Source organism: Anoplopoma fimbria, chromosome 17, assembly GCF_027596085.1.
Source record: "Anoplopoma fimbria isolate UVic2021 breed Golden Eagle Sablefish chromosome 17, Afim_UVic_2022, whole genome shotgun sequence".
Classification (NCBI taxonomy): Eukaryota; Metazoa; Chordata; class Actinopteri; order Perciformes; family Anoplopomatidae; genus Anoplopoma; species Anoplopoma fimbria.
Window position 1 is genome coordinate 4,012,876 of NC_072465.1, and position 19,091 is coordinate 4,031,966.

The window sequence follows — 19,091 nt, forward strand, 5'->3', positions numbered from 1 at the left end:
CCAATCTGCTTCAAAGCAGCATAGGTCGCTTCCTGTGTATGCAGCCAGCTGAGTTCTGCTGAGGTAGGTGAGTGATAACAGGGCATACAGCTGCAAGCCTTTGCTCACATTTGTGAAATCAATTATCCTAATGGAAGAGATAAAAGAAAGCTTAACATTCAAAGGTGTTGCTGAGAGACTGACGCTTGGCATTACTCGGATACTCGGTGTGTATCACGTTTTTTTTGCTCCGAAACTAGCTAATAACGTAGCAAACCGATTGATGTCTTACTGGGCAGTTAATACATATTGTGAATGTGTCCCTTTTTGTGTCAGAGAACATGCCTGGTGTGGTCGATGTGCGTTTTGTAGAGAGGGAGCCTGCAGAGAAGAGGAGCCTGCTGTCATGGGAACAGGTTAAATATGGAGACACAACTTAAAGACATCGCAATTTGGTCTCCTTATACATTGTTATCTTATGAACCCTCTTAATTTCTTCCTCAGAAAAACACTTGTATTTTGCCAGAGGACCTGCGAGATTTCTATCTTACAACTGATGGATTAACACTCACCTGGAGCGTTAAACTAGACAGTAGGTGACCTGATTAGTTTTATGTTCTGTCTGTAATAATATCGCTCCCACGTAAGTTTTAATTTATTTAAATTAGAGGCTACTATTAAGATTACATGATACAGGAACATTCAAATAGCTTATGCAATTCTTTCAATTCTGAAAGTTGCTCAGAACTGATATACAATCATAACTGTGTGTGTGTGTGTGTGTGTGTGTGTGTGTGTGTGTGTGTGTGTGTGTGTGTGTGTGTGTGTGTGTGTGTGTGTGTGTGTGTGTGTGTGTGTGTGTGTGTGTGTGTGACTTTCAGATGAGTGTGTTCCCCTAGGATGCATGATGATTAACAGCGTGGCTAGGCTGGGCCCACTCCTCCAACCAGTATCATTATTCTCTCTACCCAATGCACCCTCACTGGCTGACCTGGACTGGGAGGAGGACAAGACAGAAAGAGGTAAACCTCATGTGGGCTCAACTCAACAATTACAGCATGTCAAGTTTGATTAAGTCTGTTTGTGTGCTCAGTTGTGCAGAAAGCAGGCTAATAAATGAAATGTTGATTGGAAAGTAAATATTTATTCAAGACTCATCATTGCTATCTGTCAGGGACGGGGAATGCTCCTGCTCCACCCCATTTTGATTCCCGGTGCCGCATCTTCGAGATGGATTCCTGTGGTGGGAATGGAAAAGTGTGTCTCGTCTACAAAAACTGCACACCAGGTGTTCTACTTGTATTCACAAATTTAACTTTCACGATTTTTATAATAACACTGTTATTATAAAAAAATAAAATGATTTATTGATATTTATGTTATCAATGTAATCTATGTTAAAATGAGTGTTGCATCATTAAGTTGTTGGTCTCTGTATTTTCCAGGTGTGGTAGCCCAGCAGAGTGAAATTTGGTTCCTTGACCGCTCGCTGTGTTGGCATTTACTGACCTCAACCTTCACCTCCTACTACCGACTGATGATCACTCACCTGGGTCTGCCTGAGTGGCAGTATGCCTTCACCCCATATGGCCCCAGCCCCCAGGCCAAGGTGTTTAATCACTTTTTCTAAGACGATGTGTTGAAGTTTAAATGTCATCTGTAAAACTTTTAGTTACTGCAGAACATGTCTACATTGTCTTTGTGTTTCCCTTTTTCTTTTTTTCAGTTTTTTGGAATCTACCAAACCATGTTTAGTTAAAATGCATTTCATTGTGTTTTAGGTTTTGTACTAATATTAACAACAAGTCAAGTCATTGCAGGCGTATAAAATAGATTTTATTCGTTTTGTTCCCTTCATAGTATAATACAATGTTGACTGATTTAACACTTAAACCAGATGACGCATCACTCAGAGAATTAAGACACTTACCAAAAGCATAAAAGTGTTTAATCACAACATTTGAAACAGGACATTTTCTTACTAGTCCTTACCTACTACCCATTTCTGACTTTTTTACATATTCTACACAGTGTCTGCCAAATGTTCCTGGGAATGGAGATTAAAGTGCTGGGTTATTTGGTGTGAACTTTTACTCTACATGATTTTAAACAGCATTTTAAATTATGTTCCCTCTACAGCAGTGGGCATCGTTGTACCAGCCACTGACTTTCAGCAGTGAGCTCAGCTTGGCTGATCCTGCTGCAGATTCCCATCTCAACAAGCTGGATCCTACAAGGGCCTTCAAAGGCAAAGCCAAGACACCTGTCCCTAAGAAGAAGCTGTCGACACAGTGCATCTTAGGAAGCACTGCAAAGAGCCAAGGCAGCACAGGAAGACACAGTGGGGGAAGGCGATGAGAATGATTCCATCCAAGGAAAACGCTTAAATCATCTTTACTGACCATACAACCAACATCGCACAGAGGAGCAGTCTGCAATTCCACTATTGGCTGGATCTGGTGTTTAGCAGTATGCTCCATGAGAGCATGTTGTTGAAAACTTAGTTTGGAATGCTGCATGTATAAATAGATAAACAACCAGTGCTTTTAAACACAAAGCTTTATGTTTCACTGCTAAGTGTTGGTGATGGAGAAATTAGGCTTTCTGAAACACTAAGGCTTTACAGCCAATCGCATCACCAAAAGCCTCATTTCACACAGTGTTCACTAGTGGTACAAATAAGTAAAAGCAGCCAATTCATAAAATATGATCATGTGCTGTGTGCACTGGTCAAATAATCCTCATATGTAGTAACAGACTACAGAACAAATGTAGCAACAGTACCACTGCTGTTACCAATGAGGACTCACTAACACTCAATAAGGACACAGTTTACATCTATAGTTATTATAACTAGGCTTAGTTTGCCTTTTTAATGTATCATACAACAATAATCTATATAAAATATATACAATTTTCAAACAAGTGTGAAAATTGGTAAGTAAAGCTCATATGATTATGAGACTGTAAATCTGAAAGACACAGTTAGAATGAAAATAATACTGTGTTGGTTGTACGGAAGACTTGTATCTACAATTTGAAACTCAAATGAAATGATCGCAGATTACTTTTAATATGTTCGAGCCGCAACAGTGAGCATCAGTGGTTACTGCTGTATGTATTTGACAGACGCCTCAGAGCTTCAGTATCAAACTTACCATGACTTTAGAGTTCATGCAAATCTGAACCACGTAATGTTACATTATGAAAGACTGACAAAAAACCTATAATACTACGCTCTGTTTAAAAAAAAGCTACTCACTGGCTTATGCATCACTACAGAGCCTCACTGATGCTGTGTCCCTCTGTTAACTTAACAAATATAAAAATGTGCTGGAGTTTCGGCCTATTGATTTCATTTGTATACTGACATCTGCTCTGATTACTCCATATCAATGAACTGATGTGAGGAGGTTATATTCCAGCATTTCAAATGGACAGCGTGCTAGCTTTATCCATGTAGGGCTCTTGATGCCAAAAGAACACCGCTGAGCAGACTTAATAGACATCTAGGATTAACTTTTGGTTCAAGTACCTTGGGGCTCTGCAAAGTTAATCAAGATACATTTCCACTTTTTAGCTTTAGGCTCCTGTGCACTGGATTGTTTTAAAGATGAATGTGTGTATTATCTTTGGTTGTGCTGCTGCCCTTTCAAGCTGTGAGGAGCCATCTCCTACTGTTCCTATTTTATTTTCCTAAAGATACATGTTTATTTAAGTGCAATGTTGGGGGGGCAGTTTACTTTTCTTGACATCCAATGTAGTTTCCACACTGATGTTACTGGTCTCCTGTTGATTGTAATTTATGTGTATTTATGTCTTCCGATGTTATATCAGCTGCTATTACCTCACTAATATAAACATGAAATATAAGCTACAAAGTGCTGTTTCATGGCTCTTCATTTTCAACCTTGAACTCAATGTAGTTACTATAGCTAGCATTTATTGGAGCAATAAGCCTTAGATGTCAGCGTCACTTTTTAAAATATCTAATTTTGTATGTGTTGCAGTCACTGACAAGTACAGAAACTGCAGTTGAGTAACTAATGTTGATGATTGAATTCATCACCTTATTTGAGCTGTTTGTCCTCTATCTAAGCAGTTAGTTTTTGGTCTTTTTTTTTTAACCCTTCATAGTCATGGAATGTTTCGACTGCATTAAATGTGCTCATAGCTTTACAGGCTGTGCGTAGTTGGTGGCCTCAGACTCAGACAGTAGCACAGATTTTCTCTAGTTTCTCCAGAGGGACACTCTCTTCAAACTCCTCCACCAGCCCTTTATCCTTTTCAGAGAGAGGGGGATGGTGCATTTCCACCAATGCCCTGTAGAGTCCTGCACCCAATACTCCTCCAATGGGGGGGGCAACTAGAGGCACCCACCACCACCCATTTCCAGCCCTGCACAGATAAAGACAAATAACAGTGAACATGGGTCATTTAATAATTAACAGAGATGTTTTCACCTTGTCTGACCCCTAGTCATTGTTTACATAACACATATCCTGCCCTAAAAGCAAGTGTATCCTTCCTGTGTACCTGAACACATCAACCCCCCAGCCCGCTATGGCAGTGAAGACCCTGGGTGCGATGTCTCTGGTGGGGTTGATGGCATAGCCGCTGTTGCTGCCCAGAGAAATGCCAATTAGCACCACCAGGAGACCCACTGCGAAAGGCTCGCTGCCCGCCGGCGCCGGTTTGTTCCTCTGATCCGACAAAGCCATCAAGCAAAGCAGAAGCATGGCTGTGCCGAACACCTGGCACACACGCAAAACAAACACCACATAGATAGCTGTGTGTAAACAACAAAGAAAATGGTCTGGGCAGAATGTGTCAGATGATGGTGATTTGTAGCTGTAATCCTTTAATCCTGTTTCATGGCTACCTGATCAATGAATCCAGCCAGCAAGGAGAGGTATGGAGCAGGGTAAGTGGCAAAGATACCTGCTGTGGCCCTAACTCCTGTCACTGTGAGGTTTCCTCCACAATAGTCATATATGGCATCTGCATATGGAAACAATTTGGACAAGACAGATACTCTTAGATGTAGAAATACAGAAACCATATATGTCAAGGTGTAGTAAATGTATAACATTCTATAAGAATACAGGTGTTCAGTGCCGAAACATGCAGTGTGCCCTCACCATAATAGACAGCATAGATTGTCCCTGCGGCCAGGAATGACCCCAGTAGTTGCGCAAAAACATAAAGCGGCAGCATCTTCCAGCCAAGACGGCCAAACGTGCACATGGTGAATGACACCGCTGCATTCATGTGAGCCCCTGATGGAGCATGAGAAACAAGTGTCAGATGATAGCGATTTATGATGGCTTTTAAGGATTCTTGATAGTAGACTTCACAAGGGTCAGCTCTCCTACCTGAGACCTTCCCTCCAACATGAACCCCCATAGCAACACCCAGTCCAAAACCCAGATTGATGCTGATGTACTGTCCGAACGCTCCCTGTCCCGTCACTACTTGTGCCACCGACCCCAGGCCAAACACCTGGACACAGAGAGAAGAGATTGTTTACAGGCAAAGTCACAGACGACATTTAAGCAAACTACAGGGGAGAACTCCTGGACAGGCGAATTTAGGGAAAGCATTCCAGCAAACAGGACCTATAAAGCAGCACAAAGGATGATGAACATAAGAGTTGTGCCAATGAAGTCAGCGTGTCAGTGAGGCAGCCAACGTAAAAATGAATGAATGTGTCGAAATGTTTGTTCTATCTCCAGGCCTTGGTCAAGCCCTACACCCCCGCCCGACCACTTCGCTCTGCTGCCTCGGGGCGATTGGTTGCCCCGTCGCTCAGAGGTCCCTGCGGCCGATCCACCCGGTCACAGCTTTTTTCTGTCCTGGCCCCTCAGTGGTGGAATGAACTCCCCACTGACGTCAGGACAGCAGAGTCGCTGCCCATCTTTCGGCGCAGGCTGAAAACTCACCTCTTCAAGAAGTACTACCCTGAGCCTTCCTCGTAGCACTTATTGCACTCGTATTAGTTGCTGCACTTATTGTATTCGTATCAGTTCGCTGCACTTATTGAATTCGTATTCGTTTACTGCACTTATCCTATTCGTAGTAGTTTGTAGCACTTATTATATTCGTATTAGTCTGCTGCAATTATTGTTTTCGTAGTAATTTGCCTCTGCACTATACTTTTGCTCTGGCTTATGCTTTGAGGTGCTTGTTTAAGAAAGGAGATGCACTTATGACTTCTGGTGACTAGTAGTTCTCTTGAATACCTATGTTGAATACACTTCCTGTAAGTCGCTTTGGATAAAAGCGTCTGCTAAATGACTGTAATGTAATGTAATGTATAAATCTAAGACACGCTGAACTGAACCCTGAACTCTTTCATATAACTTTCAACTCTGTGAAACTTAGAGACCATTGTCTGAGTGGAAAGAAAAGCTGACTTTCCTGATTTTACAGGAAACAGGAAACATGTGGTTCCTCATTCGAAAGTCATGTGTGTTAAGGTTTAAAGTGTGTTTGGTTTCCAAGTAGTGCCTGCAGGGTTCTAAGTAAAGGGTTTATTGTAACAGCTGACACACAACATGTTTCTTTTGCAACCTACTCCATGTGGCCCACTGCCTGACATTACTCTGGTAACACTAGATACTCTGGCTCACCCACCTGACCCCATCAATCCCCAACCGTAACTCCCACCATGTGACTGAAATGTGCTTTTGAGCTTGTATGGCATTAGTGATTAATTGCATGTGGTTGTTACAGATAAGCATGCCACAATGTCCAAAATTATTATTATAGCAAGCGTTTCTTACCATCATGACGTATGTGCAGAGCGATTCAGCAAGTCCCACTCGAACAATTCTATTCTTTAGCCAAACTTTGGGGCGAGTTACATTGACTCTTTTCCGCTGAGAGACCCCTAGTTCCACTGACTGCCCCATGTCCTTCATTTCTTCTACTTCTCTTCTTTATTCCCTTTTCTTTTGGAGTTTATATACTGATTTAGCAAAAATAAAGATCAAATTCAGACCCCCCTGAAGAATCTATGTGGTGTCTCCTCCCATGTCACAGAGTAGTCCAAAATCAAGTCTCTTTCTGGCTATTTGCCTCCTTTTTCCTCCTCCCCCTCTAACGTCTCTTCTTGTGTACTCTACTCTCTTTGTGTGTGTCTCCCCCCTCTCTGTCACACATACCCATTGGGATCACTCTTTATAGCCTTAACCAACCCCCCTCGTCACGGATACTTTCCACAGTCAGACCCAACCCCTCAATAGCTTTGCGTTACCTAAGGATACCAATAAGGAAAATATTAAAGAATAACTTCCAAGTTTCACAGTTCTTCTGTGAAATACATAACATTGATCAGTCCGTCAATTCATTTATGTTACTGTGTTGAGATTATTGAAAATGTTGCCATTTGTATGGTTATTCATTTTTTTCGTTGGACAACATGCCATTCTTGTCCATTATATTACATATGTGTTATTTTATAATGTTAACTGCACCGATACTGTGTTAAATATTTCCACTTTAAATAACAAGAGACTGCAGAGAGTATTGATTAAATGTACGGCCTCATTGACTACAGTCACATTTATCTGGACTAAACAGTTTTTCTTTTTTACAAAAGCTTTACGTTAAGTCCACACACTCATCCCATCTGAACAGTAGATCTTTCATTTGCTAACATGTTGGCAACAATTGAGTTTAGAGATCTCTGTTTTTGGAAAATGACTTGTCATTATTACCTAATGCAAAAAGTCTGTTCAATTAGTGCCACTAAAACTTAAGAAGTTTATTGGTGACAATAAAAACAATTGAACATGATTTGGTGCTGTAAACCTTCTAATTACACAACTGGAGATATTTGCTACACCTACATATACTACTAGCGTGTCCATCCACTTTTAGTGTCCTTTGGAAACAACCTTAAGTGTGTTTTTGCCCGCGACCAGCAGCTCTAAAGCTGACTTAGTCGGTATGTCAGTTGCTTAACAAAAATTTGCCACCGTTTTCACGCCAGGAGGCTGAAATGTGGCGTTGAGGTCGAGTGTGTGGCTGTGAAGGTGTGTGTTTGTGTTCATGCCAATTGGAAATGGTGTGTATAATAACAAAAAGGCACGTAACTTCTAAACAGATTCAGATACAGTGGCCTAACTCATGAACTGTTTTTGTCAACTCTTGTGGAAGGCATTGCTGCATGGACTCACCTCCTTCATGACTTATGAACAATGTACTTATGTGTGGATGCATTGGCATACGTGGTCTCAGCTATTTATACACACTTGTATAACTAAGATTTTGTTCTGTACAACTTGTAGCATTTCTGTACGCCCAATACTATGTGCTGTCATACTCAATGTGTGTTTGAACATTCTTGGTGTTATTAATATTGTTATTGCATTTTTTAAGTTTTTTAAGTGGTAGTGTGTAGAGATCACTTGGCCACTGTAAAAACACAAATTAATCAATGAATATGACAGGTTTCAGGGAAACAAGCTAGAGAAGGTGCTTTTTGGACTGAGAGTTTTTTTAATCTTTTTTACTTTTATTTATTATATAGCCTTATTACTAGAAAGGAGGTCAATGAGTCTCAGAGGTCAACCAGTGTAATACTCGTTGACCTCTGAGACTCATTGACCTCCTTTCTAGTAATAAGGCTATATAATAAATTAACCTCAAACTACCACTCTGTGCAGAGGTCATGTAACTTCAGCACAACAGATCAGGGGTGTGGTCAGAGATTCAACAGACTTTTTTACCCAAGTAGGATCACTACTCTGTTTGTACATTACTTCTTACTGTAGTAATGAACAAGTATAAATTGTATAATTATCACCAAGTAAAAATACTTCAGGACTTCATAGTCATCAGATAAACCATTCAGCTAAACATGAAATTGAAGGGTAATAATTAATATGAATAATTGTCTAACTTCCACTCAAAACAGTTCAACTTGTTAGCCTGTTTTGCCCTCTAGTGGACAAAGAGGTGCGCTGCCGTTATTTAGGAACAATATTCAGATAGCCACAAGACTCAAAGTTCAATCTATTCTGCGGATATTGGTCCCTGTCAGTGTTTTACCTTTATGATGGTTTTTGAATTAATAGTAGGCTACTTGTGAGTTCATAGGCTACTGCTGGATATATTTAAGGTTGCGCTTATTGACTGGTTGCTAAATGTTAAAAAGGCTACCTTTTATTTTAATTTTTGGAAAATGATTTATAGCAATATGAAAAAAAATGCCTCATGGTCACATACCAAACGTGGCACTTGGGGTCTTTTATCTCTCGTGTCTTGTCCTACATATGATAATATCTGACAAAAAGTCTTGGAGAGCTTTGTTGTCTGTTTTCTTTGGCGTGCAGTTAAAAGATCATTGTGAAGAACTTTAAAGCAGATGTTTTTTTGTTTTTTTTTTATCATTGGGGGCTACTTACTTCTGTCTCTGCTCAAGTACAGCCCCTCTGCCCGTATGGGGATGTTCCCACATGCTTTATGGTAAATCACCAACTGGTTGACTGCTGTTTTTAAAGGCATTAGGCCCACCTACTTTGTCCGCGGATTTCTCTTTTAATTTCATGTTGGCAGACGCTCAATCGACTGTGCGATGGTTTGGTTTGCTGTACTTTCTCACCCGGTCTGGGCAGTTTTAGCGGCGTTGCTGGCGGTCGTGGTGCGCATCCAGCGCAGAGGTCGCTGGGACCCGAAAGCCTGCTCCGTGCGGCTGAAAGGGAAGACCGCTATAGTGACAGGAGCCAATACAGGTTAGTTGGATTTATTATTATATTCCTTTATTGATCCCCATGGTACTATACAACTACTATGAGAATGATACGGGGGCTCGAGGGCATGCTTTAGGGGAACCTCACAATTGTGATGTGGCAACACTACTGTAAGTGAATAAGGGTGACTTGTTGTGCTTTCTCTCGCTTAGGCGTAAGTTGAAGACCCTATCTGTAAATTATATTTCCATAAAGTCTAAAATCGAAAGTTTTTCTTAAACAGACACTTCTTTTCAAAATGCCATTGGCAGGAAATATATATATTTTTTGATGCCATGAATGTAAGGTGATGACACACTATGACCATATGAAAAGTATTTGTAGGCATTTTCTTAAACATAACTTGCAGTTAATGCAGGATTAAAAGTAAAACCAGACATACCTTGTCACGCTTTATCATTGCATCACTGATAGCATATTTCTCTGGTGAATGTTTTGAGTTGGACTAAAAGTTGGATTTGATTCACGATATGAGTACAAGCTGCTACCTCAGAGAAATATATCTTGTTTGGTGAGTAAATAGCAAGTGAAGTAAAGAGCCTGCTCTTGGTTTTGGTTTTGGCAGCAAGAACTTACTTTCATCTTGAGTTATATCAAGTCCTCCATAGAACTCAATTTAAGCAGTTACTCTGAATTACCTGCAGTATGATTAGTTTCTAATTGTCGCTATTACTCTGTTTGCACTGCACTGTTTGCACAGATTTGAAATACTCACTTGATGTACATAGTAACGTTTTTATTCCTTTTGTATATTTTGATCTTGTATATTGTAATTATCATTATTCACTGCTGCTGGCTAGCTGAGAGCTAACAAACAAAATTTCGTTGTATCATTACAATGACAATAAAAACCTCTCATGTCTTATAGCTAATTACTGTATTATTAATTTTTCATTTCTGACATCCATCAAAAACAATAGGTTTTGTTACTCTTTTCCTAAATCTGTGCTAATATATTGATATAATGCTGATATATTTTTTCACTTATAAGATAAGATAATCCTTTATTAGTCCCGCAGCGGGAAATGTGCAGGCTTACAACAGCGTAGAGTAAAGTGCACACAAGAGACATAGTAGAAGAAGACAAGCTAAAAAATAAAAAGCGAAAAATAAAAATAAAACAAAACAAGTATTATAATGAAGCAATAAAAAATAAAAAATAAAAACAGTAGAAAAAACAACAATAACTGAAATATTATATTTACAGACAGAGAAAAAAAAAACTATTTCAACTATTTTTAACTTTTCTAACTATTATTGCACAGTGTAATGTGTAATGTATTGCACAGGTTTCTATTGTCATGTTATTATGTTATTATTGTCCTGTGGTCATGTGGTCTGCTGGGAGCAGAGTTGGTTGTGCAGCCTGACAGCAGCAGGAAGGAAGGACCTGCGGTACCTCTCCTTCACACACCGGGGGTGAAGCAGCCGGTGGCTGAAGGAGCTGCACAGAGCTGCCAGGGCGTCCTGCATGGGGTGAGAGGTGTTGTTCATCAGGGATGATAGCTTGGCCATCACCCTCCTGTCTCCCACCACCTCCACCGTATCCAATGGACACCCCAGCACACTGCTGGCCTTCCTGACAAGCTTGTTGAGTCTCTTCTTGTCGGCTGCTGAGATGCTGCTGCTCCAGCAGACCACTGCATAAAAGATGGCTGATGCCACCACGGAGTTGAAAAAGGTCCTCAGGAGTGCTCCCTGCACTCCAAAAGACCTCAGTCTCCTCAGCAGATAGAGTCTGCTCTGACCCTTTTTATAAAGTGCATTTGAATGATTAGTCCAGTCCAGTTTATTGTTCAAGTGAACACCCAGGTACTTATAAGATTGCACAATCTCAATGTCCTGTCCCTGGATGTTCACTGGTTCCGGAGGACAGTGTTTTCCCCGGCGGAAGTCCACCACCAGCTCTTTGGTTTCACCAGAGTTGATCTGGAGGCGGTTCCGCCGGCACCATCCTGTGAAGTCCTGGTTCAGTTCTCTGTATTCCCTCTCATCGCCTGCGGAGATGAGGCCGACGATTGCAGAGTCGTCAGAGAACTTTTGCAGGTGGCAGGTAGCAGAGTTATATGTGAAGTCCGAAGTGTATATGGAGAAGAGGAATGGAGCCAGAACGGTTCCTTGTGGCTTTTCTCACCTTTATCTTCCTCAGTTCTTTTCTCACCTGGTTAATTGAGAGGGACAAGTTGGGGGAAGGGGGCTGTGTGCTGTAGGTTGTTGGAGTGGGGGTGGGGTGTTGGAGGTGTGCAGTGTTTGAGGAGTGTGGAGGGGAGCCGAGTGTTGTGGAAAAGGGGCTGGGACGGTTTGATGGGTGACGGTCCCCAGGAGATGACCGTCGAGGGCGCTGGCTGGAAGAGGAACCTGGTCGACCCCCAGCTGCAGAGCGAGTCCCTCGTCCATGATAGACGCATCCGCTCCAGAGTCCAGGAAGGTGGAGATAGTCTCGGGCCCCCCGGGTAGAAGCAACTTGCCAGTAACCAGTACCTCCTTGGTTACTGGTTACTGGCTTTTACCGGGCAGTTGGGAACAACATGGCCGGCCTGACCACAGTACATACATAGGTTGTCCCTGCGGTGCAGGTCACTTCCTCAGTCGAGAGTCTGGTGCGACCCACCTGCATGGGCTCGGTCTCCCGATGAGGTGGAACGGTCGATGGTTGGTTCGGAGAGGTAGCGTGCGTGGAGCAGGAAAATGAGCCGTGGCTGAAACGTCCCTGGCGCTTCACCAGCCACCTGGCCTGGATGCGACGGTCTGCCAAGCATGTACGCATCGCATTGAGCGGCCATATTCCATGAGCTTAGCCGCGCCCCAACCAAGAAATACGTAGATTTACTTTACAAGAATTGGACGACTGAAAAATCAAACCTGCTAATTACCAGTCCATACTGGTAAATGTCACATACCACTCAGAGATGTAATACATCAAACAAGCCAAAAATCTCCAACTCCATCTTTAAGAGCTAAAACTAGTAAGTTTCAAACATTCTTGGAAACAGATGTTTGTTTTACAAGAACCACATGCTTTTGTACCACTATACCACATGCCTCAACCCGGGTATCTGAAAATAGAGCCTGTAGTTTCAAAAGGTGTGTTGTTTGCTATCTGCTATATGGACATTTTCTTGTTAACAAAAAAGTATTGTAAACAAATCTCTTGCTCTCTTCCACTTTGCTAGGGATCGGGAAGTTCATTGCCTTGGACTTTGCCCGTCGGGGGGCTCGTGTTATTCTGGCCTGTCGAAGTGAAGCCCGGGGGACAGCAGCACTTAAAGAAATCAGGGAGAAGACAGGAAACTCTGACATCCACCTGCGTCTGGTGGACCTGTCTGATCTGGACTCTGTCAGGGAATTTGCCAAGGGGATTCTCGCAGAGGAGAAAGCCCTCCACCTCCTCGTCAATAATGCTGGAGTATCAGGTAATACATGTGCATGCAGCAGATATAGAGTGTATTAAAGCTGCATTGGTCAGTGTTGTATTATGGGGACCAGCAATATCAACGAGAGTTAACCCCAGAAACAATACAGTATAAGAAAAGCAATATCACAAACACTATGTTTATTCATTGCTTTAGGATTAGTACCCACTCTTAAACTCATTTCTCCCTGGACATTTCAGTGATTATATGTAATTTGGACATTTACATGAGCTAAATCAGTGAATAAAAGTGTTATGATAGAATGAAAAACATACCACAAAAAGAACATCCACTCCACATGTGTCACACATCTGGAAACAAAGCACTATACAGGCCTCCCCAGTCTTTGTGTCTGTAACAAATTAGTTTGGTGTGCTGGCACCAACTGTTGTTTGTTCACACTGGCACGGCGCCAAAAACGCAATCTCACCTCTTATGCATCATCAGAAATGAAGCAAAGTTTTATTTTTTCAGACATGGCAGAGCTCCCAGCAGAGCAACAGAAGACGTTATACAACTGACCTCTATGTTTGTGAACTTTTATAGTTGCAACATGTGTCCAGGGAGGGAATAAGTCAATGTCCTCATAATAGACAAAAACATCTGTGTGAGTAAGGTTACGTTGAGATAGAGGTTAGTTGTAATATTTACAGAACGCATTATGCCAATGTGAGGTACTCCGAACTATAGAAGAACAAATGTGTTGTCATATCTAATCATATTTTGTTGAATCCAATCCAGTCCATTTTACTATCAGGTTTACCAAAGCAGATCACCAAAGATGGGTTGGAGGTTTCTTTTGCCACCAACCACCTGGGACCATTTCTCCTCACCAACCTGCTGCTGGGTAAGTCTCTCTTTAATACGGCATTCATGTTGTGGGCATGAAATGCTGATTACCTGTCATTGTCATGACGTACTTAATGTTTTGTCTTCTGCTCCTCTTTTCCTTTCCTTGCTCCACATGTCTCTGATTAACTCCAGACCTGATGAAGAGTTCAGCTCCAGCGCGTATTGTCACCGTCGCCTCAGTCAACCATAAGAAGGGTCAAGTGGACTTTTCACATTTTCATGGCGAGAACCTCACTTATTTCATGGATGCTGTCTACAACCACACGAAGCTGCACAATGTCATCTGTACGAAGGAGCTAGCACGCAGGCTAGAAGGGACAGGTGGGCTAAATTATGATTATTATGTTTTATAAATTTTATTTATATAGCCCAATATCACAAATCACAAATATGGGGCTTTGCAGTATGTACAACATACGACAACCTCTGTCTTTTAACACTCGTTTAAAATAAGAAAAAGCTCCCCCCAAAAATACTTTAACGTGTGAAAAGTGTAAGAAACCTCAAAATGACCAGCTAAGGAGGGATCCCTCTCTCCTTGGACAGACAGACACGCAATAGATGTAGAATAACCAACATAATAAAAACACAGTATAGACAATCCAAATTACCAAAAATACATAGAATGTAAAGATATAAGAAGAAAATGGATGCAGGAGGAAGTAGAAGCAGCTTTCAGGTATCGTCAAACAGATAGGACCTGAGCCACACGAGTCAACCTGCCGCCTCCTTTTTTACCTACATATTCTTAGAGTAATTCAGTTGAACCACCCACTCAATACTAATGTCCAACAGTGAATGTACAAAGGTTCAACAAACAATAAGTAAACAATTTCATTCATCTTGGCTGAACATTATAATTTCCAGCTAATGTTCAACAGTCTATATACAAATGTTCAACAAATGTATTACCATGTCTCTTTTATCAGATATTGTATATCTGTGAGTTTCCACTTATATGTTCATACAATGTGTAACGGAGGACTTCTCAGTCTCCATTACATTTTGTTAGAGCATCTGTTTTGGCGAAGTGGGAGGAATGAGGAAAAATACAATTGTTATGGTTAAAAAAACAAACTTGGGTGGTCTGATTTTAGCTATTGTTGGTACTCCTGATGTTGTTTGGTTTGGATCCCGGAGGGTTTGAATGGACGCACCGCCTTCGGTGAGATAAGTATGGTTTTGATTAGCGGAGCTAGGAACGACTACTCTGTGGCTCAGTAAATCAAATGAAATAATGAACTGGTTGCAGTAATTTTTTAATCAGTTACAAGTATAGTGAAATGTCATGTAATGTACTTAAAACGTACATGTGCTCTCCTGTCTCTGACTCCCAGGAACCGCTGGTACCCACATGTGGTTGACTGTTAATGTTGTGTGTATACACTGTTGAACATTTGTATAGCATAGCTCAAGTGAGTTTTTAAGGTGAACTAAATTATTCTGAGAATATAGATACATGTTAAACATCTACCAACAAAGCAAAGATATTTGCTTTGTTAAAAAAGCTGTTGAAAAAAGGCAAATACTGTAAACAATTTGTAGGCAGACTATCCAAATAAAAGAGTGACCAGTAGGGTAGATTAGGTTCACATTTTAAAACCATTTGCACCCAGAAATCAGTAAATTAGACAAACCTGCAACCAATAGACAAAATTCTCCTTTTTTATTTTTAATTTAATAAGGCGTCTTTGGTTGTTATTAGTCATTTGATATACTTGAACTATGCTCATAGTTGTATTCATTTAGCACCACTGCTTACTAAACAGGATCTGTGACCTATTTCTTGCAATGAACAAGTTTGTTTATGCAGCTCTGTGCTGGCCATCTCCACTCTTAGTCAAAGACACACAGGAGTGTTGTGAACAAACCTAAGATGGTAAATAACGTGTGACAAAGTATATATTTTTAAGAAATTAAAAAAGAGAAATACTTTTTTTCTGTCCTTTTGAAGACAAAGTCTTATCATATTGAAAGCAGATGAAGGCACGCAAACATTCTAGCTTTTAGCGAAGCAGCTGAAACTAATTTTCCCTTTTTGGGTCATTTGAAAAGATTAGAAAAGAATCAACAGTCGAAAGTCTGCATTCAAAGACTTGTTGCTGAGACTGTTCTTGCTTACATTTTCTGTCCCTCTCTGTTTTTATGTGTACTGTGAATATTTGTGTCTGTCTGAGTGTGCCTCTATGTGTTTGTGTGCATGTAGGTGTCACGGCAAACTCCGTCCACCCTGGTATTGTCATGACAGAAGTGTTGAGACACTATCCATTCATGGTTCGTTTTATTTTCAACCTGGTTGGAGTTTTCTTTTTCAAGGTGAGTACAACATTCCATTTATTTTGCAGAGTCACTGTCCACATAATTTCCTCTACTGTCATGTCTTGCAGCTGTCCAGGTTGAATGGGACTTGTGGTTGATCAGTAACCTCCTCCTGTTATTTAAATACACTCCCACCCAATTTGCTGCAAGTTAATGACTGGTTTTGCAGAATCAATATCATGAAGTAACCCGTCACGGTCTGCCTGCTGAGACAGAACATGCTCAGTGAGTCAAGTACCATGTTAAGGATAATAACTCCTGCTATTCCCTCAACTGGGAAAGCCTAAGTTACTCAATGACAAACAGAGCAATTTAATATTATATCAATACACTTCATTGGAATAGGAATGTGGCTCCATTGTGAGATTAAATCGAGCGGAACCATCATTAATGTACGAACAACTGTGCTTTACCTATTATGACAAGTTACAATGTTTATTGAGAAAGGCCAATCGTCTCATGTAAAGATGTTTTTAATGATTAGCCAGAACAGAAGCTCAATGTTCAAACCAGCAGAAAACAGCTAGAAAACCAAGATGGACGAGTTGAAGTGCTACCACATGCTTCATCAGTGGTGGAAATCTGATAATACGAACTAAATATAGAACTTGGCACAAACAAACATTGTTCTGACGAATCCTTCTTCAGTTTCGACACAGACTTCCAGTTAACCAAAGTCAGCACTATAAATGCCAGTGATTTTTGTTTGTGTTTACGTCCACATCAGATGAAAAGTGTAGGAAGAACTCTATACCCTCCTTGATCATATTTTACATTGAGTCAGTTTAAGGAGACAGATATTTTGACAAGCTAAATGATAAAGCCAATATTTTATTTTGTTCTTATGTATGTAAAAGATCCCATTAAAAGACCAAAACCAATGAACGACCCTTCGCTGAGCCTGACCCCCTCGGTTTCTGTCATTCAAGCTTTCCAATGCAGCATGTATGCAATGTAAACATTGATTTACCACTCAAAAGTTATGTTTGAAACAATTGGACTGTCGTCTTTACCAAATGTCTTTACTAAAATGTCTTTACTAAAATGCTAACTGTTATTGACAGTATTTATTAGCTCTAGCGAGCATTAACTCCATGAGTCGGTTGAAAACTCTGTCTCTCTTTTAATGTGTAAAGCTAACTTATATGAAAATGAGGAACCTGCAAAGGGGCCATTTACGCATTTGTTGAGTACAAACACGATATTATACTAACTTAGTGCCGTGCAATGATGCAGGAAAGACTGAGCTAAAAGTAATGCTAACCATCCACGTAAAGGATATGCAAATATATAAGAGGTTTATTCTTGTGTCAATTAATACAGCTATTTGGACCTAGTCAGTGGCATTATTAGGCTGTCATAAAAACATTTTTTTTCCTATGTTTTTTACTACAGGCCTGTAGTTAATTACTTGGAAGACAAACAACACAGAAGTTAGGTTATACTTATTGTTAGCATTTCTTCACTTAAACATGAGAAAAGGCTTTGTCAGATTCACTGCAATTTGTTTTAGATATTATTTCTATCAGTTATAATAAATGGCATCTGTATCCACCAGTGATTTAGTCATTTCCCTTGAATGCACTGACATCAACATCTAGGTGTGTCACTTGTAACCGTGTCCGCACACAAAGACACAGCTTTCACACCACTTTTACATCTGGGATCTATCACCAGTGTTTTCGGCAGGTCCGTTTCACGGCTTTTCTTTTTTACAACCATTCTCAGAGTCCAAAATCTTGACATATATCACTTATCCTTCTGCTGCTCATCTGCTGTGTTTGTCTTTCGGGCAAAATATGCTTAACATCTGGTTATACTAGACATAGATCAAAGCAGATACTGCACAAATGTCCCCGCTTGCATATTTGCATCAACGCTGATTTCTATCTGTCATTTTTGGTTGCTTGTACTTTCACATTTCTTCTTCACCCTTCTTTCCTTCCTCTCAGTCTCCAGAGGAGGGTGCAGCCAGCACAATCTACTGTGCAGTAGCAGAAGAAATGGAGGGGATAACTGGGAAGTATTGTGACAGTGACTGCTGTCTGGTCCTCCCCGCCCCTTTGGCTCGAGACGCTGCCCTCGCAGTCAAGGACTTTGATATCAGCGAGAGGCTGACATCAAAGCTCTGAAACGACTATCAGTTTAATGGAGGCTTGATAACAGAAAAGGGGTCAAAATCCATCCTCTTGCTGCACTTCTTGAGTGAACAGTTCTGACATAATGTGTCTCTAAAATGATCAGTCCTCGTTTCTGAATGCTTAAATGAATAACGTATTGAATATTTGTAAAGCCGTAATCACTTGCTTGTCATATCAGCAATCATTCTCTGTAAGTAATTGTCATTCATGAAAATGGTGAATGTTTTCGTCTTTTATAGAAAGAAATGTGACTTTCATTCAGACATGTGAATGAGTGAGTATCCTGAGACATACTGACACCATGTGGCCAACTCATGCTTCTTCCGAAATGACAACAGAGATTCCAATATGTGACACAATCACTTCCCTTTATTGACTGATTCATTAACACACAATAAAACATTTGAGTATTCAGTGCTTTTTGAAGAATTTGTACAGCGTTGGTTCAACCCTTGGTGTCTTCAACCTCGCTATTTGGCTACAGAGACAGAGATAGTGGAAGAACAGCATGGTCACCAAGGAGGATTTTAATCATAGCAATATCACTTGTAAGTCTGTGTCTACTTATCATCTTTGGATAATAAAAGAAGAAACAAGGCCATGTTGTGGGTCATCTAAGAAGCTTTTTT

General features: G+C 40.7%; 3 protein-coding genes across 5 annotated transcripts; 2 read left to right on the forward strand and 1 right to left on the reverse strand.

Annotated features, from left to right (window-relative positions):
• The first annotated feature begins 24 nt into the window (after positions 1–24).
• tpgs2 (tubulin polyglutamylase complex subunit 2) lies at positions 25–2,337 on the forward strand. 3 transcript variants are annotated; one of them, XM_054616464.1, is made up of 8 exons: positions 25–67; positions 165–206; positions 316–395; positions 484–571; positions 861–1,001; positions 1,154–1,267; positions 1,425–1,588; positions 2,119–2,337. In XM_054616464.1, the coding sequence occupies exons 3-8, from the start codon at positions 321–323 to the stop codon at positions 2,335–2,337; spliced, it is 801 nt and encodes a 266-aa protein (XP_054472439.1). In that variant the 5' UTR covers positions 25–67; positions 165–206; positions 316–320. The 3 variants fall into 3 exon arrangements, with proteins under 3 accessions (XP_054472439.1, XP_054472438.1, XP_054472437.1); XM_054616463.1 differs by having other exon boundaries at positions 38–63; XM_054616462.1 differs by having other exon boundaries at positions 48–206.
• A 1,837-nt stretch (positions 2,338–4,174) lies between these two features.
• On the reverse strand, positions 4,175–7,122 carry aqp7 (aquaporin 7). Its single transcript, XM_054616461.1, has 6 exons — positions 6,765–7,122; positions 5,355–5,481; positions 5,121–5,258; positions 4,862–4,980; positions 4,516–4,733; positions 4,175–4,377 (listed from the first exon to the last, which is right to left on the reverse strand). Exons 1-6 carry the CDS (start codon positions 6,900–6,902, stop codon positions 4,188–4,190), a joined length of 930 nt encoding a protein of 309 aa, XP_054472436.1. The 5' UTR covers positions 6,903–7,122; the 3' UTR covers positions 4,175–4,187.
• A 1,923-nt stretch (positions 7,123–9,045) lies between these two features.
• On the forward strand, positions 9,046–19,058 carry zgc:64106 (uncharacterized protein LOC393348 homolog). The gene is made up of 6 exons (XM_054617261.1): positions 9,046–9,719; positions 12,911–13,150; positions 13,908–13,997; positions 14,135–14,323; positions 16,209–16,318; positions 18,274–19,058. Exons 1-6 carry the CDS (start codon positions 9,563–9,565, stop codon positions 18,451–18,453), a joined length of 966 nt encoding a protein of 321 aa, XP_054473236.1. The 5' UTR covers positions 9,046–9,562; the 3' UTR covers positions 18,454–19,058.
• The last annotated feature ends 33 nt before the right edge of the window (positions 19,059–19,091 follow it).

Excerpts from the sequence above, each read along its gene's own strand:
- zgc:64106 (XM_054617261.1), top strand. The coding sequence starts at position 9,563 with ATGGTTTGGTTTGCTGTACTTTCTCACCCGGTCTGGGCAGTTTTAGCG. Across the intron at positions 13,998-14,134 it reads CCTCACCAACCTGCTGCTGG|ACCTGATGAAGAGTTCAGCT; the intron begins GTAAGTCTCTCT and ends GATTAACTCCAG. Across the intron at positions 16,319-18,273 it reads TTGGAGTTTTCTTTTTCAAG|TCTCCAGAGGAGGGTGCAGC; the intron begins GTGAGTACAACA and ends CCTTCCTCTCAG.
- aqp7 (XM_054616461.1), bottom strand. The coding sequence starts at position 6,902 with ATGAAGGACATGGGGCAGTCAGTGGAACTAGGGGTCTCTCAGCGGAAA. Across the intron at positions 5,259-5,354 it reads TGTTGGAGGGAAGGTCTCAG|GGGCTCACATGAATGCAGCG; the intron begins GTAGGAGAGCTG and ends ATGCTCCATCAG. Across the intron at positions 4,378-4,515 it reads TGGGGGGTTGATGTGTTCAG|GGCTGGAAATGGGTGGTGGT; the intron begins GTACACAGGAAG and ends TTATCTGTGCAG.
- tpgs2 (XM_054616462.1), top strand. The coding sequence starts at position 131 with ATGGAAGAGATAAAAGAAAGCTTAACATTCAAAGGTGTTGCTGAGAGA. Across the intron at positions 1,002-1,153 it reads GGAGGACAAGACAGAAAGAG|GGACGGGGAATGCTCCTGCT; the intron begins GTAAACCTCATG and ends GCTATCTGTCAG. Across the intron at positions 1,589-2,118 it reads GCCCCAGCCCCCAGGCCAAG|CAGTGGGCATCGTTGTACCA; the intron begins GTGTTTAATCAC and ends TTCCCTCTACAG.